The sequence below is a fragment of the Scardinius erythrophthalmus genome (assembly GCF_964197995.2).
Source record: "Scardinius erythrophthalmus genome assembly, chromosome: 5".
Taxonomy (NCBI): domain Eukaryota; kingdom Metazoa; phylum Chordata; class Actinopteri; order Cypriniformes; family Leuciscidae; genus Scardinius; species Scardinius erythrophthalmus.
The window spans coordinates 42940762-42961308 of record NC_138225.1 but is presented as its reverse complement, the minus strand read 5'-3'; the positions used below and the strand labels follow the sequence as shown (position 1 = coordinate 42961308).

Genomic DNA, 20547 nt, shown 5'->3' with positions numbered 1-20547 from the left:
ATATAAAATAAAACAAATTTAAGTTTCTCTAAAGTTTCTCAAACAGTTTTTTTCCTCAGACCATTAAGCCATTGGGCCCTATCTTGCACCCAGCGCAATTGACTTTGTACACCGACGCATGTATCATTCCTATTTTGCACCCGCGCAAAGCGGACTTTTCCCTCCACAGATGCACGTCGGTAAGTTAGGAAATACACTTGCGCTCCCCAGGGCGGTTCAGCACAAAGAGGAGGCGTGTTCCGGCGCAAACGTTCCTTCATGCTATTTTGCAGTTTTAGAAAACAATTGCGCCACTAACCAGGAAAAAATAGTTTAAAGTCAGTGGCGCGTTGCGCATGTTATTCATATGCTATTTTAAGGCCGCATTCTTGGCCATAATCAATGTAGCGTGTGCACAACGCGTATACACTTTGATTCTCTCATCTACACAGAAGCAGCAGTTTTCATTTTTGCTAATCATACATTATTACGATAGATAGATAGATAGATAGATAGATAGACAGATAGATAGATAGATAGATAGATAGATAGATAGATAGATAGATAGATAGATAGATAGATAGATAGATAGATAGATAGATAGATAGATAGATAGATAGATAGATAGATAGATAGATAGATAGATAGATAGATAGATAGATAGACAATTTATTATAAAAGCATACATCTAGCTTACACATTTACCCAAATTATCATACGCCTGTTTAACCGAAGTTAATTTGGGTGGGTTTTTCCATTTCAATGTAACTTATCTCTTTTACGGCCATGACGAGTGGTTGCTCTCCTTGGCTGTGAACCACTCCTGGCGCGCACCTGGCAAATCCGCGGTTACAATAGCAATCCGCTATGGAAAAAGCGCGTCTGCTCTTAAAGGCAATGTGAGATGTTGCTCTGATTGGTTTATTTCACGTTATGCCCAAACCACATCTATGAATAATGAAGCTACTTCAGACCAACCCATTTTAGATTTGCGTCGGGCGCAAGAGTCATTTATCCTGCTGGTATAATAGCAACAGCGCCCAAGACCCGCCCACAAAGTTACTTGAGTTTTGCGCTTGATACTTGCGTTTCAGATCGTTAAAATAGGGCCCATTGAGCTATAGTGAGTGGCAAAATCTGTATGAGGCCATATACACTTTACTTAGCATAAGCTTTGGCCTACATAACAGTGAGGGCAAATATCAGTGGGAACAAAGGTTTCCCCCACATCTGTTTGGTCTTTCATTTGACTCTGGCCCAACAGCTAATCAGACCCCTAGGGCCACTGTCTGCAGGACTGGTGTTTCAGACTGCTGTCTTACTCTGTGTGCAAAAAGCCATGCAGCTTCTCATGTTTCCTATCAAAGCTGAGCAGGTTAGAATTGGCCACAAGTCAGCTAGTCTTATCAGCTTTCCTTCGGGATACGGACATCAAAATAAACTTAGGCTTTAAATAAGATTGTTATGGGAAGCTTGGACTCGCATCATGTTTTTCAGGCTCAGCCTCAATCATGGTGGTCTCAGATGATAGACAGATTTGGGATATGACCGGAATAGCATACAACAATATTCTTCTTACTGTCTCTGCTTTATATACATTGTGCAAAGCGTGTGAATTTATGTATGCACAAAATACAGATGACCTACGACATTTGCCAAAATAATGCAGTGTATAACAGAGCACTATTACAGAGAACTGAGTACAAAGAACTGTATTGCAATATGCAATGCACTCGATGTTCCAATGAACTTTCATTTCCGGTGTGACAAAAGAAATTTAAAGGGTTAGTTCACCCAAAAATGAAAATCCTGTCATTAATTACTCACCCTCCTGTCATTCCAAACCAGTAAGACTTTCGTTCATCTTCGGAACACAAATTAAGATCTTTTTAATGAAATCTGAGAGCTTTCTGTCCCTCCATTGATAGCCACTTTCAAGCTCCAGAAAAGTAGCAAAGACATCATTGAAGTAATGTGAATCGACGTGAAAAAAATGCAACAAAACATAAAAACGTTTACTCTCGCGTCAACACAACATGGATCCATCGTGGTGCTCTCGTTACGCACGTTGGAGATGAATATTTTGTATATAAAGTGGTAAATTGTGTTTTTTGCACAAACAAAGCACTCGCAACGCTTCATAAATTCGAGGTTAAATCATTAGTGTCACATGGATTACTTCAATGAGGTTTTTACTACCTTTCTGGGGTTTGAAAGTGGTAGTTGCTTAGGCTGTCAATGGAGGGACAGAAAGGTCTCAGATTTCGTTAAAAAGATCTTCATTTGTGTTCCAAGGTTTGGAACGACATTGGGGTGAGTAATTAATTACAGAATTTTCATTTTTGGGTGAACTAACGCTTTAAGCAATTTCAACCATGATTAGGTTCATGATGGTTCGGCTTTGTGGTTTATCAGAAAATAGGTCTAAATTAGACAATTACATTTTTTTTTATTTTTTTTTTACTTTTATTAATATAAATACATTTTTAAATCCCACTCTGACTGGGTATTCATCTTGGAGGGGTGTTTACATGAAGCTTGTTCTTGCATTCAAAAACAGAACAGTTCTTAAGGCCCATTCACACCAAGGATGATAACTATAAAGATAGATAACAATAAAGATATAGTTTTAAATATCGTTCTCAATATAAAAGAATAGCAGAGTTCACACCGCAGCTATAACAAAAACGGCACAGAGAAACGATATCGTTGGAATCACTTTCAGAACGTTTTTATCCAATGAATGATAAAAACAATAACAGCCAATCAGAATCCATCCTGCTGTAACCAGCTTGAGCATATAAAATGACAAATAAGCATGCACTTAGAATAAACAGCATGATATCGTCCACTAGTGTGGACGCTAATATAGTTATCGTTATAGTTATCTTCATGGTTATCGTTCTTGGTGTGAACAGGTCTTTAAGATGAGTTTTAAAAGTTGCACAATTTTTAACTTGACATTTGGCATCTTAAAATGCTTGAAAGTGAAAACATGAAGTGATGGCCAAAGACATCTAATGTGTATTAGTGTAGCGGTGATACTTTAAAGGGGATAATTATTAAAAAAAATTAACATGCAAACTGCTAAAGCTGTGAAAATGGCTAAATTATTTAAAATATATATATACAAATAAATATCACCATAATGTCGCCTTCTTCCACTTCATTTCTTTAACATCTATTTCATGACAATGTTCTATGTCTGAAGTCAGCATTTCCTTTCCAAAACACCTTTTAAAAATCCAGCCACAAAAATTCCCCCCGACCTCAGTGTCTACAGCCTCATATTGGCTTCCCAGCCCCCCACCAAAGAATGCAAGTTTATCTGTGTTTATATGTGTAGCAAAGGGCAGGGGGTGTTTTAACCACCTTGGGCACCAAGGCTGTCCAGTGGGGTCATAAACGATTGTCTAAACACTCACACATAACATGCATACCTTGTCTTCTCTTCCCAGATATAGACACGGATGGATGCAAATACAAATTGAACAAAAATACAAAAAAAAAACACTCTCTTGTGATTAAATGCATTCTCTTACGTGCTTTAGTTCAAACAGCACTTGTCTGGTGAGGTCAATCCTCTTCTTGTTCACATGTTTGATAGCCACCAGGTTTCCCTGTTGTGAAATGAAACAAGTGTTAAAAGGATCAGATCTATTGAGCCGCCACTGAATGGCAGACTGGAGCTGTCATGGTGGGAAATTGATTTAATTTTTATCTTCATCAAGTCACTGAGTTGGATAAATTAACATCTCAGAAAATTGTATTGATCAGATGTGCTTTTTCATAGCTCATGAGTCAAAATTAAGTTTTATTAAAGTAATTTAAGTAATTACATAATTGATTTATTTCTGCATTTTAGTAGAATCATCTGAGTCAAAGAAACTGAGAACTCTATTACTCTAACTCTCCTGAGATATGAAAGAACATTCACATTGTCCTGGCCATGGTGACAGCAGAAATATTCAGCTGGCTCAGTGGACATTTGATGCCTTAGTGTCCTTTTCAGCTTACACTGTGGGACAAAGAGGTGACAGTGACTTCTTTGGTTATTCAAATTACATGCATTACATTTTCTTGTAATTAAGGCTTTCAGAGAAGTCCTCTAAGAGTTCTTGGTGGGTGACCCAAATATATTTTTCGATGCTTTAGATATGGGCTGTGTCCAAAAACTAGTGGGCTGCCTACCTAGACTTAAATATATTTGGGTTTAAGGCATCACAGACACACTCCAAACAAGCAGACAATAAAAATATGCTACCTTATGACCTTACTTAATTTTTTAACAAAAATTAAAACATGGGTAAAACAAAAAACATCACAAAGTCAAATTTAAATATAAGCACCTTCAAACGAAAGCGAGAGAACCCTCAGTTGATACTGTAATGTTATATTGGCGAAACAGATTTGGCAAACGCTCCAGTGCATTTTTGTGTTTGGACTCTGGAGAACGTCAAATGTTTCTATTTACATGTCTTGTTACAAGTCATATTTGTTGATCTCTTTAACGCAATGGCCAATCAGAGGAGTTTAATTTAGTCAGAATAAACTCACTACTCAAAACGCCAGAGTTTATGCCCACTACTGAGCTCTGCACACTTGCGAATCCTCTCACTAACAAACAAAGTGTAGACACGATTTAAGTAAGAGATTCATTTTGCCGTGTAGACAACTTTATTGATTATAACAGAACTTTGTGAGATTGCGATGAACTGAGCGATATCTTTTTAGTGATTATAAATGTAGCAGCTATATAATCCACTTAAAGTTTTGTTTTTCATGCTGCTAAGAGGATCGACGGCTAGTTACACGCTTCAAAATTTATCATATGAAATGCAGGATTCACCCTCGAAATTATAATTGACATTGTGATAACTATAGCACGGAACAAAAACATGGCATGTCAAAATAGATATGTGCAATGTAAATGCAGACTAATAGAGTAAAAGAAAAATAGTCATATCAATATGTTTTTGATATTCCATTGTAATTATTTGTAAAATAATCTTAAATGTCTCACTATACATTGCTCTTCTTGTTATGGTGGAGCTGTTGCTTATGCATTATAACATCTTGCCCGAACAACAGTTTAGAGAGAATCTTGCTGAGCAAGTTACTGTCATCCGTTTAATAGCTTGAAACTCTATCACACTCTTGCGCACTAATTTTTGCTATAGTTTTAGCAATGCAAGACTGTACATTAAAGTGCTCCTATTATGCTATTTTAAATGTTCCTAATTTTGTTTTGTTTTGTTTTGTTTTAGACAATTTGTCTCACATACCCAAACCTTCAGACTCAAGACAGAAGGTCTGGACCCCATAGCAGCTGTCATTGGCCAAGAACTGTCAAGAAGCCGTCTGACATGTAAAGCAACCAATCACAGTTTGTTTTGTTTAGCGTCATGTTTAGGGGAGTGAAAATGTCGATGTCGATGTCCTAACAATAACAGACTGGCATGGTAAACTCTTGGACCTATTTTAAAAAATCTATGCCACATACTTCACATACTTTTAAAAATCCAGCATTTAGTTTATTCTGATAAGCACTCAGTAACTATGTTTCCATTCGCAACTTTGGAATATCGCATAAAACATTTGCGAATAAAGCACTGTTTTCTTCCATGAGGGGGTTTGGTGTCACCATGGGTTTGTTTCCACCATTAAAGAAAACGACACACATATCCCAGAAATCCTGTAGGATTCAACCAATCAGACGAAGACTTCAAAACTCCTGAAGTGTTTCCAATTTTGTGTGCCATATGCACTAGACATCAGCCATCGGTTTGTGGGCGTGACGTCCAAGGCTGAGACTACCTACAATAGGTTACATACATCCAAGCTCAAAAAACACTTGCATACTGCAACATCTTTTCCCTCCAGCTTACATTATTGGCATTTTTTAGATTTGTGATCCAATTATCACATAAATGGTGTAGCACAGATAGCATTGTGGATCGACATAAGGAGCTGCAAAGCTGCATTAAAGTGTGATCTTAAAGCAACACATTGAGCTGGTAGTGCACCCACTCTCCATTTCTCCAGTGAATACACATGTGTGTGGGTGTGCAGCAGAGGGAGGATGTCAGAAGAACTCATCCCCACCTTAAAATAGCCTGTTTTTGCAAATAGCTGATATTTTCCATGAGCTGTTATCAAGGAGCCATAGCTGGAACCTCTCTGGAAAGGAAACACAGAGAAAATACAACACTAACAACTATTCAAGACAAAGCAGTTTCATTATGCACGTTAGAAAAGAAAAAATGCATATTGGGGGGGGGGGGGGTCCAAAAGTCTGAGACAACAATTTCTATGATTCAAATTTGATACAAAATAGTTTGTTACAAATTATATAATCAGATTAGCAATTTGAGTGAAAAGTTTCATTTAAATTTACCTTTGCAGCTCACAGTTATCAGCAGCTTTGCAGCTCACAGTTAACAATTTGCTATACCACAAATTTCTTTAAATATTTTCTGTCATTTTACATGACAAAAATCAAGACAAAACTTAATCTAAATGTGAACTTCCAGGTTGTTGGTTTTTGTTTGTTTGTTTTTTTTTTTATTTTTTATTCCAGCACATTAATGGTGGCAAAATGTCCCCACAAAGATGGCAATATCCAAAATCCTTGTCCTTGTGAGGACATTTGTTTGGTTTGGAAAACTTAGAAATCATATAGAATGATTTTTTGTTGAAAATTAAAAAATGCAGAACGTTTTCTGCGATGGGTAGGTTAAGGGGTAGGGGTAGGTTTAGAAAATATCCTAGAATATCATTATGTCAATGGAATATCCCCATCATGATACATGATATGGTTTGATTAGAATACCAGATGGCCAGACAGGAGCTTGTTTGAACAATTGTTAGGGTTAGTCTGTTAGTCTGTATTGTTATGAGTCTGCTATTATAAAACTGAGCCACCTTCAACAAACGAGACAACTAGACATTAGTCATTAATGTATAAACTATAATTTCTGTGTTATTTTCTTCCTTTTTTCCCCTATTTTCATTTATCTATATAACTTTAGTGAAATCTGACAGGGTGGGTCTTGTACCCATTTTGAACTATTTTAGCTATTGAACAGACCCAGATTTGTAAATAGGAGCAAACCTCTGAGCTTATAATGAATTTGTATTTTCTCTAAATTAAAGAGAAAGAGAATTCAGTTTAACAAAATCAAGCTACCTTTTGTGACCAGCTAACTGACTAAGCCATCATTGTAATTCCCAAGAAATGCAGTTTTAAATGGACATTGAAAAACAGTGCCAGGAATTACAGCCAAGTCCAAAAAGGCATTTTTACGAGATAAATTAAAACCATATGGACTGAAACAGGAGGAAACCTCTTTTATTTAACGTTTTTTAAACAAAAACAGAACACAAAGACATTTCATCTTTAAAATATAGATTTGATCCTTGCACTTTTAAAAATGCATTTTAGATCTGGCTTAGAGGTGGCCAACTGGAAAACACATCAGTTTAATGCGGCTTTATCCAAGATATGAAAATACCAGCGAGTGCTTGTAGCCTACCTGTGAAAGAGTGAGACGGCTGCCCGCGCGTTTGTTATATTTGTTGGGATTTTCAAACTTCAGTTCCTCCCACCGTATCCTCCAAAGCATCCCAGCTAACTCCTTCTCCAACTTCAGTTTCCTAGAATAGAGCAGATCGCATTTAAGAAGTGCAACTAAAAAAAATCGCGTTTTGGCAATAGTAAATGCTGAACTAGATTTTTAAATTTTCCAGTGTGTTGTTATGTGGGTGCAAAGGTGTTTTGAGTGTTTTTGGTGTTATTATGTGGTGCTATGGTTGAGGTTGCTAGAGTTTTCTTGATGGTTGTTTATTGTCGCATCCAAACAATCCCACTCTCAGGTCTCTGATTATGGTCTCTAGATGTGGTTCAAGTCATTCCTTTAATATCTATGGGATTTTTTATTGTAAACTGCTGGATTTGAGGTATTCTTGTCTTTATATCATAAACAGTGCAGGACGGCTGATTGGCCAATGTTTAATACTCTGGGTTAAGGGTTTTGAAAAAGTATAGCAAGAGTCATAGGCTATGTGCCTTTGTTAGCACCACAAAAATGTTTTGGAAATACCATTTCATTTTGCACAATTCGTCTAAATAACCCTTAATGCGGGAATACACTGCGATTTCTGTACGATTTCAGCAAGGTTATAACAATAGATTGCATGCGAAGTAAAGCCAAAGCTCAAAATTTGTGTGCTCACACTATACGGTCCTATGACTGCTTACACTATATGTGTGAAATATAAGCGATAAACCCCCGTGCCGGGTTGCGTCAATAGTCCATGATATCGTGTATCCAGAGATATTGTCAAAAGCATCAGCTATCGATACCAAGAGGATTTAGCATTTCCAATTCATGTATTAAATTCTCTGTGATCGATTGCTCCTGTCTGCATGCTCCGTATAGCTTTCTGTTTTGAATCTCTATTTACTATCATTCCTTTTTGCTTATATTGCTAAATATAACTTACTCATCAACATATATTAGATATAGTCTAATATTGCCAATCACAATAATCTGACATAGCTAGCTTTTATCTAAATCGTTATCACTAGCACAACACGCTAGTATCTCGCTAGCCTGTTAACCTGCCATCCGTGCTTGTCGTCTTTTTTTCTTTTCTTTTTTTCTCGTGCGCTCACGCTTTTTACGAGTCTATCAAACAACTTTGGTAAGTAGGATCAGTCAACAAACACGGTGAGTAATGTTTTGCACTTCGTGTCACATGTATTACATAGCCTTCTTTGTCTTTTCATATGCAGGGAGACAGTCAGGCTGATGGAGAAGATTTCAGAACTAAAGACACGCATCCAAACTTTTATCGAGGATAGTAAGAATGCAAGGGCTTTAGATACTGCTTTGGATGTGACTAGCTTAGTGAACTCTGTACATTGTTCAGTGTAGAGCCTGTGCAGCAGGGCAACTGGGTGACTGTGAGATGCTGTAGTCGCGGGACAAAACACCGCTCTTCCATTCCGATTACATAAAACAAATAGATTCTCCCCACTCAGTGAAACACCCACTAAGAATCCTGTTGAAAGTGAATATATTACACGGAACGTGAAAATAGAGATACCAGCCACCATAGTCACATGTTCGCTGGGAGCCAGACCTGACCTGTTGAAAAGAGATGGTATTCATCCCTCCTGGGATGGTGCTGCTTTTCTCACTAGTAATATTGCGCATAGTCTTGAGCTCAAACATGAGAATTTCGGGCTCAGGTTAGGAAGCAGACAGACTGGCTAAACCGACCATCTGCTAGCTGTCTCACGTCACTGAGGTCAGATAAATCCCATCACATAGAGCCTCTTTCACTTAGATATCATCATTTAGAGACTGTTTGTTCCCCGAATTAGGAAATACAAAAAACTCCAAAGCTCATTTAAGGGTAAAGATTTGATTGATGTTCAACAAATAAAAAAACAGATATAATACAGAGGAACAAATGATAAAGCTTGGGTTGCTGAATATTCGATCCCTTACTTCAAAAGCACTTACTGTTAATGATGTGATTAAAGATAATAACCTAGATGTGCTGTGTTTGACAGAAACCTGGCTAAAACCAAACGATTACATTACTTTAAATGAGTCCACACCCCAAGATTATTGTTATAAACATGAGCCTCGTCTGAAAGGCAAAGGGGGAGGTGTTGCTGTAATTTACAGTAATATCTTCAGAATTACTGAGAAGTCTTGTTTCAAATATAATTCTTTTGAATTGTTGGTGCTTAATGTAACACTATCTAGTGTAAATGATAAATCACGTTTGAGATTTGTGCTGGCTACTGTATACAGGCCACCAGGGCACCATACAGACTTTATCAAAAAATTAGCAAATTTTCTATCAGAGTTAATACTGGCTGCAGATAAAGTCCTAATTGTAGGTGATTTTAATATTCATGTAGATAACAAAAAAGATGCATTGGGATTGGCATTTAAAGACATTCTGAACTCTGTTGGAGTTAGACAACACGTGTCAGGACCTACTCATTGTCGTAATCATAATCTAGATCTAAGATTATCACATGGAATCAATGTTGATGCCGTTGAAATTCTGCAGCAGAGTGATGATCAGATCATTATCTAGTCTTGTGTATACTTAATTTAGCCAAGGCTTCAAAGCCGACTCTGTGTTACAAATATGTTAGACCTATCACTTCTGCTACTAAAGATTGCTTTATTAATAACATTCCTGATCAGTTTCATCTCCTCAGCATCCCAGATAACTTAGAAGAACTCGATATAGCAACAGAAATTTTTGACTCTCTCTTTTCCAGCACTTTAGACACAGTAACTTCCTTTGCGCTTAAAGACGATTACAGAAAATAGTCCAACGCCGTGGTACAACGAGCACACTCAAAAATGTTCACCCAAAAATGAAGATTCTGTCAGTAATTACTCACCCTCATGTTGTTCCAACCCCGTAAGACATTCGTTCATCTTTGGAACACAAATTAAGATATTTTTTATTAAATCTGAGAGCTGGATCACTCCTCCATAGGCTTCTAAGGCATTATAACTTGCTAGCCCAGAAAATGCATTAAAGACATCGTTAATATAGTCCAAGTGATTACAGTGGCTCAATCTTAAGTTTATAAAGTGACGAGAATTCTTTTTGTGCGCAAAAAAAATAAAAAAAATAATAATGACTTTATTCCACTATTAATTTCCTTCTCTCTGGGCCTCGAGTTTTTTCACGTAGTATAACTGCGCAGCGCATCTGTGTTGTACGCCACACGTAGGCTCACTATTGGCCAACGCTGGTCATGTGTGTGATGCGTGTGACATATTACACAGAAGCGCTACACTGTTACACTACTATGATTTTGATATTACATAAGTGTTATACATCATTCAAAACTGTTAAATGTCTTCTTTTATTTGTGTACACAAAATGTTGTGTTTTCCATAAAAAAAAGAAAATAAACATGATCTCCATCTCTCTCAATGTGAAACTCATTCTGAAACGCGACAGAAAATGACCTGTAACTCAGCGAATGTTAACACGTCTATACAACGCTTGGAGTCTCTATTTTATTTTGGCGCAATATGGCTGCCATCGCATCATCCAAGTGGATGCTGCACATTGGTGGTGGTTGAGGAGATTCCCCCATCTATGTAAAGCGCTTTGAGGTCTCAGAAAAAGCGCTATATAAATGTAACGAATTATTATTATTATTATTAAAGTATGTAAATTATATTAAAAAAACAAATATTCTCTGTTTAAGTAATCCGTATGAAAGCAGCGGCATGTACAGTTTCTCAAACGCGTCCTAATTAACTCTAATGTGACCACACCCACACGCGCACGAGCAATTGACATGCAAATGATCCTAGCGGAACGCCCCATCACCTCAAAACAAAGAACCAGAGACAGTAACTTAACTCCTCTCTGCTTTTCATCGAGTTTGGAAGACTGTGTTTGTGCTGTGCTGTGCTGTTTACCTTGGATTTACCTCAGATTTACCTCAGAAGAATTAGAGGAATGCGATTTGAAGATGAGAAGATTTTTAGGGTAAGACAGATTAAAATGTATGTTATGAAATGAGATTGGAGTAAAAACATGAAGCATGTTGTACATGTATATGTATCTATATATAGACAGAAACATGTTGAAATCTGAACTAGACTGGTATGCAACCTTTCAATGCTAAATGTATGTCCGACACAAGGATGGTTTTATATTATATAATAAAGCACTGCATGATAAAAGTAGGCTAGTATGAGTGTATACTATGGTGAATATTATAATGTTTAGAACCGTGTTTACTGTTAAATACTGTGTTTGTGGATATCTGCTCAAACGTAGATGTATAATATGGTAACAATAATGTTTAATAGTTTGGAGTGGCTCGATCGCTTCAGTAATGTTCTCTTCACGCGTTGTGCGTTTGAAAAGCAAAACGCGCCAAACAATAGGCTTAAATTTTTTACTCCAAATGTTTACTTTCGTTTTGACATTATGAAATGAGATTGAAGTTACATATGATAATCAATATATTTTTCTCTAGTGTAGTGTTACTGAAGTGTTCCTTTTTAACGATTTATAGGCCGCCTGCTATAGGTTATTGTTATTATTATTTTATGCAGCACTGCACGTATATGCCTACAAGGCACAACAATCCTGGTGTTCATTATATATATACTATATATATATGTGTGTGTGTGTGTGTGTGTGTGTGTGTGTGTGTGTGTGTGTGTGTGTGTGTGTGTGTGTGTGTGTGTGTGTGTGTGTGTGTGTGTGTGTGTGTGTGTGTGCGCATTTTGTACATTTTACAAAGCAATTTTAACCTGAAAAATCTCAAATGTATTTCCCAAATCGTGCAGCCCTATAGTTTCTCTTGATATCAGTATGTTCACAGCATTTTTTTTTTTTTCAGGGACCAGATGCCCCACTGATGAGTCCTGCTGACTTCAACATTCACATTAGTCTCCGTGCATGAACATGGTAAAGTGAAAAATCAAACACCATGGAAATGACAGGTATGTACTATGTTTCAGGAATGGCACAAAGGTGTGTGACTGATTAAGTCTCTGTCTTTAGTTCAATGTGTTAAATAATGCTTTTTTTGTCATTTGTTGTGTATCTTTGGATTATGTTGGGTTGTAAATAAATCCAAACAATCAAAAAGCCATTCTTTTTTTAAATCTCCTCATTCTTCGTGCAAGGTTCCTCATAATGATAGGGCCTGATAGCACCTGACAGGGCCATTATGGGAGGGTCTTTTGTCTTTTTTACCCTCTGAGGTCGGCAATCACGCCGGCGTGATTTGCTCGCTTTTTTTTTTTATCAGTTCAAAAGAGATTCATTTTTCTCTGTTGACTTTGATATTACAAACACGTTTCATACATCAATCGATCCTGTTAAATGTGAATTATTTTTGTGTATACTCACAATTAAAAACAAAGTGTTGTGCTTTTTGCCAAATAAAAGAAAAATAAACGTGATGCGAGTTCTGCCTTCTCTCTGTCAGTTAAGTCCATTCTGAAACGAGTCCGGAAATGAACTGTAACTCAGCGAATACTCAGTCAAACAGGCATACAGACGCACAGGCATGAAGCTTGAATTCTCTTCTTTTAAATGAAGTAATTTATATAAAAAACAAATATTCTCATCTTGTGAAATCTGTATTAAAAGAGAGCGATTCCAGTCGAGCTAATTAGAGCTCATTCAAATGTAATGTGACCACGCCCCGGAGAGCACGCGCTATTCAAACGCAAATTCTGAGAACCATTTCAGACCTGTGAAACGCCCAAATCAGCTGTAAACACAGTGCGCCGCGAGTGAGGCATAATAATCCTGGAGAAAAGTTTCCTCAGAACAGTGCTGATATGAGGAGCAATAGATCCCGCTGAGGAGTGAGGTAGGCTGTTATCTTTTCTCAAGTGTTAATATGGAATAACGTGAGTGTAGGCCTATGTAAACCGCAAAAAGATGAATCGTGTTTCTATAATATATGAATCGCGTTTCTGTGAGATGAATGAAGGGTACATATTTGTAAAGACTGTTTAGCCTAAATATGAATCGCGTGTCTGTGTGTGAAAGAATAAACCGCTTTAATCAACTAAAATGCTTTGCTATACTGAGATGAGTAAAAATCGATTGAAATATGTTGAAATAAAATGTCTTTGTATAAGCAACGTATTAAACTGCAAATTAACATTTATATGCCCTAATATTTCATAAAAACAACGTTACAGTCAAGCGAAATATGAAAGACAACATTTTGTTGACTAGATTTGGGTACAGTTTTTACTGTAGAATATACTGCCACATCAAATAAGCTTTTGTTTAGCAATTTCTGCTCATATGTTATATATATATATATATATATATATATATATATATATATATATATATATATATATATATATATATATTATGGGGTGTAACGATACACCAATGCCACGGTTCGGTTCATATCACGGTTTTGGAGCCACGGTTCGGTTCGGTTCGGTTCGGTTCTGTTTGCTGTGGGGGCAGGGTTCATGGCAGGGCACCACCAGCAATAATAACACTAGATTCACTTTTAACTTAATAAAAACAACAACAACAATAATTTAACTTAACTTTATTAATTTTATACATTGGCTTCATGTTTTCTTTAGAGCAGTTAGCACACCTGAGTTAACTAAAATGAAATAGCCTAAATGTCTCCACTGACTAGTCAGAAATAAACTGCACACCTGAGTAGGGTTGCCAACTTCAGAAAAGTAAAATGCGGGACAATTGTGGTTCTTTATAGGAAAATGAGGGACACTCAAAATATTTACTGTATCGCACAATGTACATAATTTCAGTGTCTGCAAACTGTAGTTAAGTATAGGCTATGTTTAAAAGGTTATCAGACAAACACATTTGTATTGCTTAACCTATTTATGTACAATTTAATTCTAAAAATAATTTTAATGTCATACAAAAAAATATATGTCACATTACAAACAAACCACCATTCAAAATAACCGCATTTATCTGAAATGGAAAGCTTTTTTAACATTACACATAGGCCTACAGTTCAAAAGTTTGAGGTTAAGATTATTTTTTGGGAAAAGTAATTAAAGAAAGTAATTGCCTACTTTTATTCAGCAAGGATGCATTACATTAATCAAAAGTGACAGTACATTTATAGTGTTACACAAGCTTTCTATTTCAAATAAATATCTTATGATCTTTACATTCATCAAAGAATCCTGGCGGGGGGGGGGGGACAAAACCGTTTTAAACAAATAATAATCAGAAATATTATTCCCTCAGGTAGATTACATGTTTTCTTGCGTGGCTGGATGTTGGACTCATGAACAATAATCACGTTGTTTGCATTCGCCAAAAGTGATTTGCCGAAATCAAAACGTGGACAGTGAAAGGAAATTACCGTTAGCGCGAGACGAGTCCGGCTTGAAGCGGAAGCGGCCAGACGGCAAAGGATTATGTTCGCAAATCAAACAATGATTAAAAAAAGCTGTGATATGTCATCATATTGGATGATGACAGGTGTCGGTGATCATTCTCAAGATTCGTGATCAGCACTGCTGCTGTTACTGCTGTATCAATATCAGTCAGTGGTTGTGACCGCAGGGTCTTCAATCACAATATGCCGTGGCGCGGAGTTGCCATCCTGAAGTGTGTATGTAAACTCCCGAGCATGATCGATCACCCAAATCACGTGACATGCACTTAATTTAGTAAATAATATTATAATAATATTTATTAAAACTACAGCTCTTATTAGTTGTTAAAAGTGTACTCATTAATTACTATTTAATCAAATGTCAAGGAAGAAAAAATAGTTTTGTGACAAAGTGAAGTGAGAGTTGGGCAGCAGGGGGCGGGGCGCGTTCGGTTCGACATGAGAGTATCGCGGTTCGAACCGTGGCTGTTGTATCGCGGTTTTTCGGTTCGGTTTGAATATCGTTACACCCCTAATATATATATATATATATATATATATATATATATATATATATATATATATATATAATACTATTTTTGTCAAAAATAAAGTAATAAACTAAGATGTTAGATGTTCCAATGTTGGCTATATTCAAACTAATGAATACATATGATAAAATGTAGGCCTATAATCATTTTTTTACAAAGAAAGACTAAAAAAGAGTTTACACTTGACATATTGTTGAAATTGTAATTATTGTTAGGGCCCAAGCCCTGAAAGGGCGAAGGCCCTATTGGTTTCGTAAGGATTTTTTTTTTTTTTTTTTTTTTTCATTATTTTTTTTTTTGCCTTTTTGCCACTTTTGGGGCCCTTAACATGCTCAAAAACTCTTGAAACTTTGCACACGGGTCAGAACCCGCGGCCATCAGGGCCGGACTGAAGCTGGTAGCTGGGCGTGGCAGGGGGGCTCGACAGCGCCCCCTGGAATGGGGTCCGAAATCTTGGTCCATATATCAAACACGCTTGCATTTAATAATATGAAACTCAGTACACATATAGATCTCATCGGGCCGCACAACTTTCGTGCTCTGAGTTTTACAAAAGCCCAACAGGAAGTCGGTTATTATACGTTGTTTGGAAAACGCATACAATGGAATGTGAAATACTCCTCCTAGGGAATTCATCCGATCGCCGCAAAACTCGGTGAGAATGAAGTCAAGACATTGAGGATGAATTCTTGCGAACAGATTTTTGATATCTCGAACGGTTTGGCCGTGGCGAGGAAACGAATTTATGGCGAATAATGGGACACAGGAAGTGTGTTATAACTTCTGCATACATTATCTGATCTTGCTGAAACTTCAGCAGTGTATTCGTTGTAAGAGGCCGATCACATGGATGTGACCTTTGTGAGTCAAAGTTATAGCGCCACCAACTGGCAACAGGAAGTGTGTCACTTTCAAAATGCTTTGAAATCACTCTCTTATTTTTACTCGATTTGCTTCAAACTTTATGTGTATAATGTAGACACACGGCAGATGTAGACCTGTGAAAGGATTATTGATATCTTAGATACTGTTGCCGTGGCAACGCATCAAACTTTAATATTCTTTTCGGATGCGTTTGAGACTCTTAGCATGCTTGAAATTGGATGAAACTCGACAGATACATCACATTTATTAGCCAGTAGACATGTGCAAAGTTTCAGAAACGGGCGTGGCAGGGGGACTCAACAGCGCCCCCTTGAACGGGGTCTGAAAACTTGGTCCATATATCAAACACGCTTGCATGAATTAATATGAAACTCGGTACACATATAGATCTCATCGGGCCGAACAACTTTCCCTCTGTCAAGTTTCACGCCAGCCCAACAGGAAGTCGGCTAATATGGGTTGTTTGGAAAACGCTTGCTGTGGAATGTGAAATACTCCTCCTAGAAAATTCATCCCATCCCCACCAAACTCGGTGTGCATGAAGTCAAGACATTGAGGATTCTAAATTGCGGACGGATTTTTGATATTTCGAACGGTTTGGCCGTGGCGAGGAAACAAATTTATGGCGAGAAAAGAGAGACACGAAGTGTTATAACTTCTGCACACATTAACTGATCTTGATGAAACTTCAGCAGTGTGTTCGTGGTAAGAGGCCGGTCAGATGGATGAAACTATTGTGAGTCAAAGTTATAGCGCCACCAACTGGCAACAAGAACTGTGTCACTTTCAAAATGCTTTTGGCAAAATGGGGGGGGGGGTTACTTTTACCCACAGTTACAAAAATCAGTACATATATTGGTCTCATCGAGCCGGACAAGTTTCTAATTTACAGTCATTAGCTCTGACCAACAGGAAGTCAGATATTTTGGTTTGAATGTGGATTTTTTGGATATTTCAGACTCTGAGTTTTTAGCTACTCTTCCTAACTGGTTTATTTTATTCACACCAAACTTTTTCAAAATGATAAAGATACATTAAAGATGCTAAATTGTGAACGGATATTAAACATCTCAAACGGTTTTGCTATAGTGAGGGACTAAAGTAAAGTAACACTTAAAGCCTCATCTTCTAAAAATGTAACACCATTTATTTCTATATAAAAGTATAAAAATATCACAACTAAACCCATTTTATTCTTTTTTTTTCAATTTAATAATTATTTATAAGTTTAAAAATAGTAATTGTACTATTTAGTCCCATAAAAGTCAAGTCATACATAGGGCTATACTGCCCTCTTGTGTTCAAAATCAGGTAGGCCTATTTTATCTACATAAAAATATACTAGGTATGTGACGGTGAGAATATTTTACCACCGGTTAATCGACGTGTGACACCGCTGTGGGCTTTTGAATCGCCAACTTAAAAACGAAAGTAAAATATGTTCGTCCGCACTGACATTGATAGTGGTTGAGCGAGCGTTTCAAATGAATTCCTATGGAAGTAGGAATTAACTGAAAAACGTTCACTCTGTTCTGCTCGTTCCTCGCTGTGGATGCGCACCGTTATGAATGCCCGTGCAGCCATGAGCATTTTAGTTTAATTTTAAAATTAGCGCCTTTCGGGGGGTGGATTGCTTGAAATTATTTTACAAAAGCACAATGTTGTGTTTTATTGCGACTGTACACAAACATAAGTTAAGACTTTGCAGTTTGAATGTCGTCCTGTATAATGACGGAGTATGTTTTTATGTGTCCACTGTTCAATCGCGCCCACGCCACACACACACACCCACCCACACACACACACACGGTTTACTATCTTTGTGGGGACTCTCCATAGATTTAATGATTTTTATACTGTACAAACTGTATATTTTATCTCCTTACACTAACCCTACCCCTAAACCTACCCATCACAGAAAACTTTCTGCATTTTTACATTTCCAAAAAAACTCATTCTGTATGAAGCTTGTTTACCCATGGGGACCTCTATTTAGGTCCCCACTGTGATACGAGTCCCCATGAGTCTGTGTGCATTCAGGTTAAAGTCCCCACCGGGACAGAAAAACATGAACACACATACACACACACACACACACACACACACACACACACACACACACACACACATTCCAGCATTGCAATCTTGGCATCGCAGCCTGATCATTATAGCCTTAATAAAATATAATAATAAAATAGTCAACCTAACATATAAAAATTACACTGCTCTAAATAGTCAGTAGTACAATTCGTACATTCACAGTAAGCAGCGCTCCACTGTGATGTTTCCAAGCACATTTTTGCGCATGTGAAGAGGATGATTTTTTTCATCAATATTGGAACACGAGTGAAGAACAAAGCCTATAATAAAGAATAGTTTTGGTTAGCATGCTAACCAGATGCCATTCTTTCTAATGTGGCCCTTTAGCTATCAGGTTAACCATAAGCTACATTAGCATTAAGCTAGCTTAGCATGCTAATCTGGTTAACATGCTTTTTTATGCTTATTCTTACACTGAAGCCTCTCCTCTGCAGCTTTGCAATTCACGTCCTCTGAGTGGCGCAAGTTGCTAAACCACGTGTCATGAATCCTGAACCATTCGGGTTGTGGGTTCGCGTCCTGTGTGGGACAACTTTTGTAAAATTTTGTATACAGTTGTCATTTCAATTCCTTCTGGCTCTGCACTGCTGTTGGTGCTTAAATGCTCGCTGCGCTGCTGTGCTTACAGTATTTGCTGTGCTTGATGTACATTTACATGGTATATTTAATTTCTGCTGTTTTTGTTCTTGCAGCTCTGCACTGCTGTTGGTGCTTAAATGCTTGGTGCGCTGCTGTGCTTGATGTACATTTACATGTATATTCAATTTCTGCTCTTTTTGTTCTTCTGGCTCTGCACTGCTTTACTTTCATTTTTATTTTTACATTAAATTTAAAGGATTTGTTGTGGAATATTTTGAGTGTATCGTAAAATCAGAATAAGGTAAGTTAAGTAATATTTTCTGTCTCTTATATATTTATATATGTGTGTGTGTATATATATATATATATATATATATATATACATACTGTATATATATATATATATATATATATATATATATATACATATATATATATATATATATATATATATATATATATAATATAGCTGCGAGCAGCGATGAAGGGTCAAAGCCGGCGGTACCGCCACCCCGGGGCCTTTAGGTAAAGGCACCGGGGTTGCGGTGCCACCGGCTTGGGCCCGTAATCGCTGCTCGCAGCTATATTTGTAATTGTAACCTTTTTAATAAAATAGCAAAACATATTTACAAGATAAATGTAAGCAAAATCTTAAATGGTCAATATAAGTCTTCTTCTAAATATATCTTTTGTCCTTGCATTCATTCTTGTGGGTCTCAGTCAGTGTCACACCTGAATGAATGGCTCATTATGCAGAGTCATTACGCATACTGGGTGGGACATTGTATTCTCAGGTGTAAACCACTCCTCGTTCACGCCCCCCTCGCATATTGGCTTTCCAAGCAAATATGCAAATATGTCTTATAAAACAATACATTGATTTAAATTGTGTGTGAACGATTAGGCAGGATGATTTTCACATCATTTTGAAGCCAGAACTCGAAGCGACAACATTCATTAGTCAAAAGTCTTGTTGACACATATTTAGTATGTGTTTTGTGGTCTTATTTCAGCAACTTTCATTTTTATTTTTTTCAATAACCACGCATAAACATTATTCTCTTAAAAATTCAAACATATACATGCATGTTGATCACATATTATGGTAGCCCTGTTTGTGCTATATAGAGTGAATTTACACCTTTGCCATTAACATGTTTATAAATAACTGAAAAAAGCACAAATGTCAGAGCATGTCAGAACACCTCCAGAGCCCAGAAAACCCCTCAGACCCCAGAGGGTTAAAGAAAGAACTGGCACACCCATCTCTGAGCACACAAAGTTCTCGGATGACAGTGTGCGTCGCTCACAGGCCTCGCCACTCTCGTCCCCCTCTGTCGGCCAATCCTGGACCTGCGCGTCTTGAACCGATCCCTTCACAGGATTCCGATCAAGATGCTCACGGCCAAACGCATTTTCGAATGTGTGCGGCCACAGGATTGGTTTGCAGCGATCGACCTGAAGGACACCTACTTCCATGTCTCCATTCTTCCTCGACACAGACCGTTCCTACGGTTTGCTTTCGAGGGG

At 37.4% G+C, this 20547-nt stretch overlaps 1 protein-coding gene across 4 annotated transcripts in view; it reads right to left on the bottom strand.

The window, feature by feature from the left end:
• npr2 (natriuretic peptide receptor 2) overlaps window positions 1-20547 on the bottom strand; it is a 75312-nt gene that overhangs the window by 23261 nt on the left and 31504 nt on the right. The window contains exons 8-11 of one of the 4 annotated variants that reach the window (XM_081365960.1): window positions 7515-7635; window positions 6085-6159; window positions 3884-3997; window positions 3522-3599 (exon numbers count right to left, since the gene is read on the bottom strand). In XM_081365960.1, coding sequence (XP_081222086.1) covers window positions 3522-3599; window positions 3884-3997; window positions 6085-6159; window positions 7515-7635 — 388 coding nt within the window. The remainder of the gene's footprint in view (window positions 1-3521; window positions 3600-3883; window positions 3998-6084; window positions 6160-7514; window positions 7636-20547) is intronic. The other 3 variants (XM_081365961.1, XM_081365963.1, XM_081365962.1) reach the window with 3 other exon arrangements.